The sequence below is a fragment of the Erpetoichthys calabaricus genome, chromosome 2, assembly GCF_900747795.2.
Source record: "Erpetoichthys calabaricus chromosome 2, fErpCal1.3, whole genome shotgun sequence".
NCBI classification, from domain to species: Eukaryota; Metazoa; Chordata; class Cladistia; order Polypteriformes; family Polypteridae; genus Erpetoichthys; species Erpetoichthys calabaricus.
Window position 1 is genome coordinate 139,931,047 of NC_041395.2, and position 16,293 is coordinate 139,947,339.

General features: G+C 36.0%; 1 protein-coding gene across 3 annotated transcripts in view; it reads right to left on the reverse strand.

Moving 5' to 3' along the window:
• usp13 (ubiquitin specific peptidase 13) overlaps window positions 1–16,293 on the reverse strand; it is a 355,954-nt gene that overhangs the window by 65,181 nt on the left and 274,480 nt on the right. For 2 of the 3 annotated variants that reach the window (XM_051923946.1, XM_051923944.1), the window contains one exon: window positions 159–200. The exons of the other annotated variant lie outside the window; for it this stretch is intronic. In XM_051923946.1, coding sequence (XP_051779906.1) covers window positions 159–200 — 42 coding nt within the window. The remainder of the gene's footprint in view (window positions 1–158; window positions 201–16,293) is intronic. 3 annotated transcript variants of the gene reach the window in all.

The following is a 16,293-nucleotide window of genomic DNA, read 5'->3' on the forward strand; positions in this document are numbered from 1 at the left end:
AATTAAAATACAAGTTATTTAAATGATGAACTCTTTTCTGAAATCTTAGCCAACAATGAAACTGAAATAACTGACTCATTATAATAATAGAATGATTCACATAAAAGTAATGGGCCTATTTTGTTTTCCTTGGTAAACAAAGGGTTAGTTTTACTTACCCTGCTGCTGATTACTTCTCAGGTTTCTGTTACTGTTTCCTTCTACGAATGAAAATGAAGATTTTTTTGGACGTTTATCTCATTAACAAAAATGTAATGCTGCTCCAACATTAATGTTTGATTAAATACTGAACCAGGCAGCCTCTGATGAAAACACTGAAACCAGATCAGTAGTATTTCTATACTACATACAAATTCAAGAAGTACAGAATTTAGTTAAGAAAAATAAAAAAAAAAGAAAGAAAAGTTGATCACACTGTTAACAATTAACGAAAGGACCTAAACGCTGATATGTTCCCAAAATACTCCATCACCACTGCTTGGCATATTAAATTGATAAACAATATCAACTAAAGTTATACTTTACTACAAATACATTATAAGTATGCAAATTCTTTACATAATACAAAAACAAGCATATATTATGGACATCTAGGAGCAAAACAATGCTACTTTTTAAATGTATAGTTTACAGAATGTATATAAAATTAATTATATACCACACTATCCATATCAAATATAGATACATATTAAAATTAAGTGAAATCATTCTGAATTTAAAAATACAGAAGTAAAATCACTCTAAAAGGGACAAGCGGGAAATAAATACATATGTTACTACTAACCAGATATAAATTTTAACAAACTTTTGTTTTCAGTAATCTACAGGTGAAATCTCACTACAACAAATTTTCCCTAGCTGTCTCTTTGAATAGCCCCAAGATTACAAGGTAAAATAACTGCACTGCTTCTATTCTGCTGCTCTCTTTTTCTAAGTACCTTCACAATATATAGACCTTCTAGCTATGGCTTGTATTACTCTGCAGATTACATATTAATTTTTTAAAAAATTGTGTGAAGAGGCTGTCTTATGACACTCGGATGGCCACTCTATTTAATAAACTCACTTTCATTAAAAAAATTAATTTATTGCAGTTGGTTTGGTTTGATTTCACCTAGAAGAAATGTACAGTATAGCTTTTCTCATCATGAAACAGAACAGTCCTTAAAATATGACCATAGGATAATGTTTTTTTATTATTATTCTAACAAAATAGTAGAGATGGAATAATAAAAGCTAAGCAAATTCAAAATTTAAAAAAGATTTATTACTAAAATAACTTAAACTATAAACTAAAACACCAAAATCCAAAGAGCCTTAAAACTTCGTACAGCACACATATTTTTGACATTAGCTTAATCTATACTTCATGTACTCTCAAACAGAAAAACACACTATACCTTTTTTAAACAAAGTTTAGTATATAGAATGCAGACTAAAATCACTGCATAAAATGAAAATAAATTCTATCCCTAATGGCTTACAAATAAAGTCTTAAACAAACGATAGCCAGAATGCAAAATGTAAACAAATTACCAAATTAAATAAAATGAATTACTCTCAAGGTGACAAAGATATTGCAAAATAACTATTGAATGTTATAAGATCCTCACAGAACTACTCCACCTAAGACTGAATATCAAAACAAATGTGTCAGTCAAACACCAAATTTTTGCTCCAGCAGTATCTGCTGCCACCACTGCTGCTACAAATGTTTAATGCTTTTAGAAATTCATGCTATGAAAACTGAATGTGTGGACAACTGACTATTAGCAGATTAGTTGAAAACATGCAACCTCAGATTTTCAGTATACTGCTGTTTTTTTTGTTTTTTTTTTAAACCAGGGTCTCACTGTAACTTTGATTATTTTATCTTAATATTCCTCTTGTGACAACCTTTAAACCATTAGGATGTATTTTTTGTAAATGACACATGATTGTAACCGAAAAAAAGACACTGTGACTTAATACTACAGTATTTTATTAAACAGGCAGTTTAGTATACTTCACCTCAGCTTTTCAACATGCTGTGAAAAATTGTATTTCCTGTTCGGATTCAGCGGGTTGGAAAATGGATGGATGGATGGAAAATAACAGTTTAAGAAATAAGACTTAGGTTTGCATACCTACTTGTGTACAAGGAATTCATTTTTTTGAATACGGAGCTACATACATACATAGCATCATACCTACAATTTTAAAATGCTTTGTGCCAGATAAAATAATGTAGCCATGTAATATGCCTCAGCAATTTCAGATTTGATTTCTAAGCTGCATAAACATCAGCAACAAAATAGTTTTTCAATGTGATGATTTGAAGTTGCAAATTAGCATATCCCATAAAAAAAGAAAAAAGTGTGGTGTGTACTTATTTACAGCATTAAATGTGTAAAATATATTTGTTAACTTGGTCACCTGTAAGGTTATATATAAATTATTATTTCAGCTTTATTTATTCAGAGTATTTTTAAATTCCTTTGTGTGTTTATTGTTATTTATTATGTGGTTAACTTATTTATTAATTTAATTGCTGTTTATTATTAATGCTTTTAAAAAAGGAGAAAATTACTTCCTGTGTTTTTAATTGACAAATTAGGATTATGTAAAATAATAATAATCATTTAAGTTCATGTATGAATTTACCTATAAAAATGTAAACATAAAAACCGAAAATTTTCAATAGACTCACAGGAAGTTGGATTGCCAAGCTGCTGGATGAGATTTCTGTGTGAATCACATCAAAATGTTTCAAAAGGAAAATAATAACATATAAATACACTCTTGTGTCTGGTTGTGTTCAACATAAGCATTTTGACAAACAAAAACAAAGAAAAAAAAATCTGGGAAATTGCCAGTTTTTTGACAGACTTGTAGATGCCATTGCCATTTATGCTCTATGCACTCATACATTTTTTCTACACTGGGTTGATTAAATGATAATTACAGACTAGTAATTAATCAATTACCCTATCCACATGGGGTCAGATGAGCAAAGTTTGGCCTTGACGAATTTCGAAAAAAAAGGCACTAGTAATACTTTTTGTTTTTTGTAATAATAGTAGTAGTAGTAGTTTTGTGACATTTATACAGTACAGTGAAATTGTTATTTGTATGTCAAACCAACAAACACCAGATTTTATGGATCACACGATCTACTGTATTATAGACTTCCTAAAATACCAACAAATGAGCTGACATTTACTTTCTGCAGTTACTTGGAAATACTTTGTTTTTGTGTATGTGTCTGCAACAGTATAATATTATAAGCAATTACAATTGTCTTAATTACAACTTTTGTATACTAGGGGTGTCAGAACTAATATTGCCATTTAAATATAATTCAAATCTATATAATGAAATTCTTATTCAAACCCAAAGGCAAACACTGACATTTGCTTTTTAACCTAGCATTAATTTTGGCATTTTGTTAGTACAGACACACAATGCCACAACATTTCTGTATTTGCATATTTATATTTTTTAACTGGTAGTGTGTATTCTCATTTAGAAAATGGATAAGATTTTTCTACTGCATTGCTCTGGTTTTTGGTTATGGGGTATACTAACAACAGATTTTTAAACACTTGTCCAGTGTCCTAAAAGTATCATTTTTCTCCAAATGCTATTCTGTTACACTGTTGAACCTGACGTCCATAATTTATTGTTGTTTTATATAAAACAATTACATATTCATCGTAGCAAACAAAATCTAGTTTCCGTTCTCATTTTACACAATAGGAAATAACTGCCATATTTCTGATTTTCTTTATACTATTATAATGGCTTTAAAACTGACAGCATAAAAAGCATTTTCAGGGTCAGGAAAGCATACTTAGCTACCTCAACCAATATATGTCTTTTGGAGGCTGCTGGTTTAATGCATAATTTCTAAAACAAAGGCAAAATCAAAAATAAGCAGTTGATTCTCAACATTCACTTTTTTAACTTTGGCCACTTCAGGCATTCACACAATTTTATTAGTAATATTTTTACTTTTGCGTTGGCAATCGCACACATTTTTTGCCTTTCCAACTATGCACTCTACAGAAAAAAAGGAAAGGTGTGATGAGTACAAGTTTAGGGAGTGACTAGTTTACTATTATGTACTTCACTGTTCCCGTTCACCCTACCGTTGTCGAGTTTGAGGTTTAATGAGAAAATAAAAGTGATAGATAAACTCTGTCCCGGAATGTTAAAAGCCACTGACTTCCGTGAGTTTGGTGTTAATGAATCGATCAGCTGCCTGGAGACATTGAAGCTGCCAATCACAACATTGATTCCATCCTCAAGGTTAAACGTCATCTTACCCCTGCTGTGCTCCCATACTCTGAGATCATTAAGGATCTCATGTGACACAAGAAGCAGAACTCAGTGATGGACTATATCAATCCAGTACATCCTTCACAATCTCCAACTCCAGCCTCCAGCCATAAAGGACAGAATGCTGGACGTGATGTTGAGACCCCAACAGTCTCAGCGTCTTCTGATGGCAATAACTACATTTTTATTTTATCTATTTAAATGTTGGCATAAACATTACAGAATTTTATATAATGACTAGCAAGAAAAAATGTTTCGCATTTTACCAATTTTATTTAGTGTACTACATTGTATGAGTTATTTGATGGTTACTATGTTACGAAAAGTGCATATTATGTGAAATCATGTTTTGTTATAAAGAATTCTATGCACAAAAGTGTATTTTGAGAAATCTATAATGAAAGATTACAATTTATGGGGGTTGAAAATTGACTATATTAAGGATACATGTGAGAAAAAATCCCTAGTTTAATCCTGTATATTTTTTTGTCACTAATGCCCTGCTCTACAAATTTATCAAATCTGTTTTAGATTTAAAACTATAACTTACACATCTTGTGATTTGTTTTAAAATTTTGTTTCATGTTATTTTTTACCTTGTAGTAGAATTTTTAAGATATTGTTAACAAAATTGTTTGCCAAATAAAAATATAAAGAGGACAAAACACTTAAAGATCATTACAATGCAACATTTAGTACATTCAGTAACTCACTATGTTGCCACTTCACGTGTTTTCAACTTAAAAACCAGAAAGGTACATAGTGGATCAGAGGACTAGAGGAGGATGCAGGGTGCGGGGACTAAAGTAATCAACACATTTAATGTTTAAACAGTCATGAGCAACTTTGTATTGGTTTCATAAATGCATTACAGATGTGAACATTTTCCCATTTCCACTTTACTGTTCGATAATGTCACATTCCATGGAGAGAAAATCACGTTTTTGTGAAGGCTTCCTCAGTGCATGAGTAATATTGTAAGTGCTACATGCTTGGCAAATGCACCATCAGCAGAAAAGCAAAAGTATAAATAATAATGAAGCACACAAATGCACGTTAACTACAAAGGTACATGTAGCAGCACTTACAAGTTTTAACCTACATTTGAATATATTCAAATATTTACTTATTTTTATTATAAACCCTATTGAACACTATTTTCTATAATTTTACAGCCCAATTGTATTGAGTAAGTGATTGCTATATTAATTATACCTACCTCTATGTTTTTCTGTGTAATTAACTGCTCGATCAATTGCACCATTATATGGCTCCAATAAATTGCCTGTATGAAATTCAAAAGGAAAATGTGCAGTAGATATAAGTGTTAGAACACATCATATTTGGTGTCAGCATGCTGGCATGAATGCCCCAAGACCTACAACCTTAGTACTACTCTCTTGTGTAGTAATGTTATGACTGTAATTAGAATGTGTCATTGAACAAGTAATATTCAGTCAACACTGGTTCTATAGTCAGAAAAAGACTGTTGACGACAGGAGCAGACAAATTCTAACGTTATATATAAATACATATCTACTCTAAATATATATAAAATCCTAAGCCTAAAAGTGCAACAATTTTGTGCAACGATTTTAAGTTTTTTTGTCACACTTTAAATCAGACTTATTTTAAAACCTACATATATATGTTTAGTATCATTCATTTCAGAATTTATCGAACTTTAATGTGATGTTGTTAGATTTTCAGATTCTTATTCTTTTTTTAAATTATAAACTAAAAAATATTAAGAACTCATGTCCCGCGGGACGAGACTTTGTGCCAAAAGATTTAATCACGCCCAGGGCCGAAAATAAAAGACACAGAGATCAAACAAGAGTAGGACAGCTGCTGTACAGGCTTTTAAATGTTCGAAGTGCCATACGAGATGCAGATCACGTGGCACGGCACGCGGCAGCAGCAAGCCAACAGCTCAGTGAGCAAAGAGGAGGTAAAAAAAAAAAATCTGAATTTGTTTCATCATTTAAGAGGGGATTTCAGAGGAGTGACCGCGTCTCCTTGGGGTGCGTTCAGTCCCCTCTTCACAATGCAGAGACATGAAGTGGCTGGTGCATAGTGCAGGCCAGGGAGGTTGGCGAGCAAAGTGAGCAGGGGGGAACCCCCTAGTGTATGTGTATATAAATATATATATTAATATATATACATAAATATATATGCTGAGTAAGTAATGGCCTGCAGCTACATTCAACAGTTGATAACAGCAGGACTCATTTAGCATGTAGTAAAAATAACAATCCATGGACTCTGTAATTAGCACTTTAAAAGGTGTTGCAGGCATAAAAGGTCTGTTTGCATATGCATTTATAATACATTTATACCATACCTTTCTTTTACAGTATATAAACATATAAAAGTATTAAGCTTACTGCGGTGGGTTGGCACCCTGCCCGGGATTGGTTCCTGCCTTGTGCCCTGTGTTGGCTGGGATTGGCTCCAGCAGACCCCCGTGACCCTGTGTTCGGATTCAGCGGGTTGGAAAATGGATGGATGGATGGAAGTATTAAGCTTAATTTAAGACAAATATGTTTTCTTGAAAGCTACACAATATACAGTATGAAATAATGAGTTTAGCTGTAAAAGACAAGTCTGGTTTTTAGATCAACCACATATTAGTGTACAGATCACTTTAGCCTGAATTTTTTTCAACAAGAAAAATGTTATTATACTGTATGTAAGAAGCTGGGAGTAAGAGCCTATCCTGGCAGTACTGGGCTCAATGAGGGAAAAGTCCATCACATGGTCCATTCAAGTACACATCCACACTCACACTGGGACTTACAAATCCTACAAGGCTTTGGGAATGTTGGAAGAAAACTAGAATACCAGGAAAAACACACATGACAAAGAGAGAATATGCAAATTTCACACAGACAATTAGGTGCTAGACTTGAATTTAGTACACTGGATCTGTAAAGTGGCAGTGCTGATCAGTCTCCACTACTGTGACACCTAAGCTAAGGATATATTCTGCAGAATTCTGTTTGCCAGCAGCAGTCCTCCAATTACCAGCTGCAGATCTCCATTGGCCAGCCACATATTTCCCTTGGCCAGCTACAGATATCAATTGGCCAGCCACATATTTCCCTTGGCCAAGTGCAGTCCTTTTTTTAGCCGGCTGCCGATCTTTCTTGGCAGGCTGCAGTCCTCCATTGGCCAGCTGCAGACCTTTATTAGTCATCTGTAGATATCTATTGGCCAAATGCACTTTTCTCTGGGTCAGATAAAGGTCTTCTTGAATGGCTAGCTGCAGTTCTCCAGAACCCAGCTACAAGTCTGCATTGCCAAGGTGTTCACTGGCCAGCTGCAGAAGTTTATTAGTCATCTGCAGTTCACCACTGATACAAGTCTGCACTAGCCAGCTTCAGGTCTTCATTGGCCAAATGTATTCCTCCATTAGTCATCTGCAGATCTTCACTGGCCAGCTGCTCTCCTGCAGTTCTCCACTGACCATCTTCAGGTATGTGTTGGCTAATTGGAGTTCACCATTAGCCAGCTGCAGATCTTTTTTGTCCAGCTGCAGATATCAGTTGGCCAGACATAGATCTCCTTGGACAGCTACAGACTTCCACCTTTCAGCTACAGATATCCGTTACTAGCTGCAGGTCTGTTAGTCACCTGCAGATCTCCATTGGCCAGCTGCAGAACTTAGCTGCAGTTATCAATTGGCCAGCTGGAAATCTCATTTGACCAGCTGCAGACATGCATTGGCCAGGTGGAGAGCTCCACTGGCCAACTGCAGTCTTCCATTGCCCAGCTACATACCTTTATTAGCCAACAAGACATTTTCCATCAACGATCTTATTAGTGACAGGAAAATCGATTTTATTGCATTAAGTGAAACGTGGCTTAGCTCTGATAGTGCGGCTGTTTTAATCAAATCAGCACCTCCAAATTACAGCTTTGCTCATGCGGATCACCAAGGTAAGAAAGGTGGTGGTTTAGCAAACATTTACTTGAGCTGGTTTAAGTCCAAAGATGTTGACTTTGGTACATTCAAGTCTTTCAAGTATCTTGACGTTGTTATTCATGGAGTTTCTCAGTCTCTAGTATTGTCTCTAGTATTGTCCATGTATAGACCTCCTAAATACAATGTGTCTTTCTTTGAGGAATTCTCAGACTTGGTGTCAATTATAATTACGAACTATGACACGTTCCTAATAGTTGGCGACTTTAATTTTCATATCGATAATCAGTGTGACCCGAAAGTAACGAATTCATGAACCTACAGGACTCTTTTGATTTGAGCCAGCATGTTGGTCAGCCAACACACAAAGCAGGTTAAACGTTGGATTTAGTAATTACTAAAGGACTAAAAGTTGATGTGAAGCAGATCATTGATACTGGTTTATCAGGCCATTTTCTCTTTAATATAGAAATAATGATAGAAAAAATTAATGAGAAGCAAATTGTTAAAAAACGCTTCTTTGATTCATCTGCAGCTTCAAAGTTTACAAACATTCTAAGCAACTGGTCCGTTTGTAGTGCTTACTACAATAGTGAGGATAATGTAAATAGTAAGGTGGAAAATTTTAATACTAAAGTAAGAGCTGCTGCTGACATAGTTGCTCCTGAAAAGGCAGTTAAAATTCCAAAGAAGAGTGTCTGATCTAAAGAGAACATTCTGGAGAGCTGAGCGTAATTGGAGAAAAACTAAACTATGAGATCTTGAAGGCTAAAATAACAGAATACAACAACATAGTCTGTCTTGAGAGGCGGTGCTATTTCTCTAGAATTACAAATAACAATGCTAGTAATCCCAGAGTCTTATTCTCTACAATTGATCGTCTGCTAAATAAACCCAGGTCACCCAATGGAATGCTTCCAAAAAACTTCCAGTGAAACTTGTGAGGCTTTTGCTATATTTTTAATCACAAAATTAATTATATTCGCAATAATATAGTACACCTCCCCAATACCGATCCTCTTAAACCCTGGTACTCCATTTTAAACAAATTAAATTGGTTCACCAGGATAGATTTACCTGATTTATATAAAATAATTTCTCAACTGAAACCCTCCACCTGTGTCCTTGACCCAATACCAACAAGTTTTTTAAAAGAAGTATCCGGATATTCTATATGGTGTTCCACAAGGATCTATCCTGGGTACACTGCTCTTTTTGATCTACATGCTTCCATTAGGTCAGATTATCTCAAGGCATAACATGAACTACTACAGCTATGCTGACGACACACAACTGTATTTATCAATAGTGCCTGATGACCCTGACTCTCTTGGTTCATTGAGTGTTTCTGAATGGATGAGTAGTAATTTTCTTAAACTAAATAAGGAGAAAACAGAAATTTTAGTGATTGGCAAAAATGGATATAATAAGGGTATTAGAAATAAACTTGATCCATTAAGACTAAAAGTCAAGACAGAGGTAAAGAATTTACGGGTAACTATCGACTCTGACCTGACAGCATTTTTTCACATAAGAAATATAGCAAAAGTTAGACCTCTTATAACTTTGCAAGATGCTGAGAAATTAGTTCAAACTTTTGTTTTCAGTCAGCTAGATTACTGTACTCCTCTCAGGATACCCAAGAAAGACATCAATTGATTGCAACTTGTGCAGAATGCAGCTGCTAGAATCTTAACTCGGAAAAGAAAATCCAACCACAGCTCTCCAGTTCTGATGTCACTACATTGGTTTCCTGTGGCATTTAGAATTGACTTTAAAATAATGCCTATGGTTTACAAAGCCATAAATAATCTTGCTCCATCCTATATTTCAGAATGCTTTTCATCTTACACCCCAAATCGTAACCTTAGATCTTCAAATGACTGTCTGCTTATACTGTAATTCCAACAGCTAAACTTAAAAGAAGTGGTGAGGCAGCCTTCTGCTGTTATGCACCTAAAATCTGGAACAGCTTACCAATAGAAATTCGCCAGGCTTATACAGTGCAGCATTTTTAAAAAACTGCTAAAAACTCATTATTTTAACATGGCTTTCTCATAGCTTCATTTTAGTTTAATCCTGATATTCTGCATATGCATGTAATTATCATTATCATTCACGGTGGCTCCAAAATCAGTACAAACCCCTACTTTCTCTGTTGTTCTTTTTCTGGTTTTCTGTGGTAGCGATCTGTGCCACCACCACCAACCAATCAAAGCACCATGCTGTCCCTACATTGATGGATTGAAGGCCAGACTTCCATATGACCATCATCATCAAGTTCTTCCATGTGAAGCCTGAAAACCATGAGGACTGATTGAGATCATTTATGTTAGGTAGAATGCCTAGAGGGGGCTGGGTGATCTTGTGACCTGGAAACTCTGTTCTGGAGTTTTTTTTTTTGTTTTGTTTTTTCGGTCCTCCCTGGCCATCAGACCATACTTTTATTCTATGTTAATTAGTATTGCCTAATTTTATTTTTATATTTTGTCTTTTTTCTCTTTCTTCATCCTGTAAAGCACTTTGAGCTACATCATTTGTATGAAAATACAGTATTCTATAAAAATAAATATTGTTGTTGTTATCTGTAGATACCAACTGGCCAACTACAGATCTCCCTTGGCCAGCTGCAGGTCTCCAGTGACCAGCTGCAGGCATCTTCTAGACCTAAGTTGCAGACCAAGCCAGACCAGAAACCAATCAACATAAGAAGATAGAGAGCCACCTAGTAGCTTATTTTTTGGTTGTATTATTGTACCAACATTCAATGTATTCTAATTTTGGGCATTTTATCTATAATGCATGTATAACTGTGTAACATTCTCTCCTGCCTGTTCTGGTTCTACCTAACTGGCTGCAGTTACATATGTAAAAGAAAGAGGGAAGTGTTGGAACTACAGTAGCATTCAACCCAACAATGTAGTAAGAGTATGGGATTTGGGGAATAATACATAATAAAGAGTCTAAAGGGGAGAAAAGGGTCACCATAGGACCCTGCTACAACAAAACAGCAGTGAAGCTATAACAAACCTCCTATAACTACTGAGTTGGCCATATCACTACTGATCAACAGGTTAAATTTATTGGTAGCTTGACAAAAAGTGCCTCAAGTTGGTAAAATGGTGAAAAAGTAAACTGGCTGATTTTTTTTTTTCTTAAAATATATTTATTTTAAATTTTCTCCTCCTTTCTTTCTCTCTCAAAATGCATAGTTGAAAAATCACACTCACTTTGTATTTAACATGTGAAATGTCAAACATATATATAGTATCATACATACATATTGCAAATACTCTCAGATGATGTTTCTGTTGTTTTGTAGCTCTCCATTCCATTCTTGCCTGCTTTTTTGCTTTCTGATCATTAACAATTCACTGTTTTTGTACATTGGCTACTTAGCCTCTGTTATAATATGTTTTGTTATAATATTAAGTTTAATGTCACTGTCTCTGTGCACACTGTTATGGACTCATTCATACAGGCAGACCAAGTATGGTACGCAGGGGCTCAGCATTTAGAATTGCCGAGCCAAGCACAGGACTAGAGAGCCAAAGACAACTGGAGAATTGAATAGTCAGCCTAAAGACAGACTAGTATATTTCTGTATTCTATCAGCACAAAATCCTCTTTCCTTGTTGTGAGAATGAGAACTGCATGTAGGCATTGTGCTATTCCTGTATTTTTGAAGGTGGGGTTTGAGTCCTTTCCTGTCCTTGTTTGGAGACCAGAAAGAGCCTGCACGTGGAGCAACCAGTATATAAGGATGGACCTACGGCCAATACACTTTGAAGCTAACGGGCGGAAGACTATGTCCTCTGTCCGGAAAATCCTTTCAGCGTGGCAACGAAAGATGGCAGACTGCGTAGATCAAGACTCCCACATTCTTGATAGAGTCTGTCATAAGCTTCCCGTCTGTAATACCCCGTAAGCCGATATTAAACAAAGCTAAGTTATTCTTATACTTCTCATGTAATCTTGTGACTGCCATATTGCATGCTGGGGGGGATAACACCTTTTTAATTTATAATTATTTAAATTCAGGTTAATTAAAACGCCGCAATTGAAAAGAACACATTTCCGGACAGTTAATGCCTCTTAACTCTTTTAGGGCTAATTTTTTTTTTGTTTCTTTTCTCCCAGGGCTAAATATTTTTCCAAAAACTAACATTATTAAAAAAGAACACAAAGCAATTGTTTAACACATCAAATCAATAAAAAATATTTCCTTTTGACAAATGTTACTGTCTTGCATGTTGTATGAGCCTGCATACTCTATGATTTCACATACATATCACATACATTTTACACAGCAAAGTCTGATCTCGCTCAAATTAGCCAATTTCAGTCATTGCTACATTGCACTCCTTACAATACGTGTTGCTTTGGTGCCTATTTTTCAATTGTCTGTTGCTGCACTTTCTCACATATATTGTTAGTGTGTACTGTAGAGAGACAAGTCACCCATTTGCCATTGTGCTATGCCACTGCCACCAAGTTTTCTGCCTGCATGAAAACCGTATTCTCACCTCTTTTCATCTTCTGAAACTTTATGAACTTTATGTATGGCATTATAGCCTGGCTCACCCCATGGAATTTGCTTCTATTTATTACAGAAGTGAATAAAACTTTGCAGCAGCACATACCTAAGCCACCAGGGGACAAAACACGTTTGGACCAATGCTCCCTGAAGTTATATCACCAGTTCTGTCCCATCTCTATTTGTAATGCCACAGCGCGCTTCATCTCGTCTTTCGTTGTGGGTTTCCACTTTGAAAAACGAGAATGCGATGCAAACGCAGCCCGCGATTCAAAAAAACTCTCTGCCTACCTGTTTGTCTCGTCTGACAGTAGCTGAAAAGCAGCATCAGGAGAGAGCAGCCTGAAGTACAGCAGCTGGTGATCTGTCATGTCCAACAGCAAGCCATGCCGTCTTGTAAACTCCGGTAGCCAGATCGGCTCTCAACGGATCAATGTCTGTGTATTTATCCCATGCGAACCTTGCCGTAAATGCATCGGCTGCGCGAAGGCACTCAACTGGCAGCAGATCCGCTGGCGCGGCATCGGCTGGTGTCTGATCAGCTGATGCCTGCTTCTAACTCTCTTGCTCGATCTCCTGATCACTGCCAATAAAGTCCGATTCTGAAAAATCAAGAGTCCGACTCCGCGATAATGCGCAAAACATCGTCTGCTGAGTGTTTTCTTTTCTGCACTTGCTTCGCTGCCTTTTCACATGTCGGTGCCATCTTGCCTTTGTTTACATTTCGCAACTCACGCACACGCAATGTTTATTTGCCGAGTCAACGAGTCTAGCATTCCTCCAAGCACAGAGGGAATGCCTGTGACGTGACAGTGAGATTTGTCGCCATTAACAGCTGATTGTCACCCCCTATCCCTGGATGTCGACTTTTGTCGACATTCGCCTTCAACCCCTCCTGTTGACAAAAGTCGACATCCGCCCTAAAAGAGTTAAGGAAACAAAATTGGCGTAGTCGGCAGGATTGTGGGAAAATTAATAACCGCATATTATTTATAATATATATATATATATATATATATATATATATATATATATATATAATATGCTTCTGATAATGACGGCAATGAAGGGTTCGGTTAAAATACTGAATATATTTGGGGATGGTCGCGCACTCAGACATGGACTCCCGTGACCGAGTTATACTACCTTAAAATGCCTGGCCATAATTGGGATGGGGATATTAATTAATCCCGACAAAATACAAGAGGCGGTCTTGTAATATAAGCCACAAGAGCATGAGGCAAGAAAAAAAAGACAGCTGCCAATGACTTGTGGTAGCGTCTGCTAACTACACTATGCAGGTTGGAATTTTAAGTCCAAAGCATGAGTATAAATGTCGGAATAAACCGGACAAAATAAATAGAAACAACAGTTTTAAACTTATAGCACGAGACTGGTTGTCCGGAATAAAATGAAACGGCACCCGCGTGGACAACACAGATTAATTAACTGTCGTACGAAGTCCAAAACCTGCCTGAAAAGTAAATGCCGTGTTGGGGAACACTGTTCTTAAAATAAGTTGCATCGTTTAGCCATTAGAAACAATATTTTGTAAAAGCAATAAAGAGCTGTGCGTTAAGATTTGATGCAGACAGGCATGCCGGCACTTACCTTGTTTGATGATTCAATCCCACATCCAGAGTGTCTCAAAGTCGGTTACTTACAGATGAACGGTATAAATGCTGATAAAATCCATAACGGCTCGATCACGCTCGCTATAATAAATTGTAGAAATCTTTAATGGCATAATAGAAATCCAATGTACACAGTTCGTCCACGTGTTAAAACGCAGTCGGTGAGCTGTGCAGTTGTTCCTTGTTACTCTGCCTACAAGGTTAAAGGTCAAAGGTTTTGGCAACCCCCACCTATGATGGTACTGCTAAAAGAATCATGCCGTGTGTTTAAACACAGAGAAATTATTGAAATCACCTTTTAAATATAGCTTAAATTACGAACCTACGTTATAAGCTAATGTTTAAAAAGAAACTGTAATGCAAAGAACTCTAACTAAAAATTGGAAAAAGAATAAATACATTTGGTTTTAAAACTTGCAATGAGAAACATGCCTCTTTTACCTTACGGTGAGTACTGGCCATACTTTTTAAGAAGGGATTAATTGGAAAAATGTGAATTTAAAAATGAGACAGTTTCTCACATGACAAAGAAAGATAATTATCGATTTGTGTAATTGGGTAACGCAAATAGAATGTCTCCACTTTTGTTTAAGGCTTGTAAACGTGCAAAACATTTTTCCTTTTAAACCCTGATCAAGTTTAAAGGAAAAATGCTCTTTTAATAATACTAAATGAGAAGGGAGACAAGTTCTTGTGATAAACACAATGTGCCTGATTGTGCATAAATGGAAGTTATGTATTTTAGGAACTATAAAGGAAGAGTATGGTGACGCAGTGGTCAGCACACTTGATACGAAATAAAGGTTAGAGCATGCATGTTTTCCTTGTTAAGTCAGGATGTTCTTTGTGACCGCGTAACTTTTGATGGGAATGCTTTCTTGTTGTGGAATTGTGCTGCGTGATTTCCCGAGTGGATCTTCCTTGCTTGTCGCTGAACCCAGGATCGCCACGGAAACAGGTTTCCTTGATTGTCGCTGAACCCGGGTTCGCCACAGACCTTTTCATGATCTGGAAATTAGCGCGTATAAAACTAAGGTAAGATGAATTCCTAATTTAATGAAAGTGATACCAGCTTGCGGCCTGAGAAGTTGTTTGAATAATAAGCATGAAGGAAAAGTCACGTTTAAGTGCGCTGCACGGTGAAACCTTATAGATAAACAAAAAAAACACAACCTCGAGTGAGTTTATAGCACGTGTGATAGAGATCTATGTGAATGAAATACAACTGAAAGAAAACTTTATTCTATGAATGAAATGCAATTGTAAAAAAGAACGTGAGTATGTGAATATGTGAAGATATTTGAAAGAATGAAGCAATTGCCAAATACTGTATATTGAAATGATTGAAACGAGTGAAGGCTGATTGTTTGTGAACAGTTGCTCTCCCCAGTGTGCTGAATGTTGTTTAAAGAACTTTAGTTTTGCCAAGTAATTTTGCTTGGGCATGAAGTGGGATTTAGAATCTAGCAAAGAAAATAAAAGAAGAATAAATTATTCTTATTCAGAGTCTGGGGTGACAGATGCGCATTTATGTTATTTGTAAGTCTGTGTGTGTCAGCTGACTAATCAATAATGTGAAGTAAAACCCTAAAAGATGGGAGACATCCCATATAATAATATAATAACATAACATTAATCGTTATAGTAATAGGGGATCGTAGTCAAATTTAATTGTTTTAGTAATACATGTACTATCTAAAAATGTTAGCAAATAAAGTTGAACAGAGTGATCATGACTGGTGATTGATAATGCAGACTGGGCTTAGGTAGTGAAGCCTGGAATGTTTTTTTTGAAGCCTACAAGCAGATGCAAGTGATAATTAAAGATGACCTATGCCTTTGCAAGGCAAAAAGACAGCCAGTCGCACAGTCAAAGA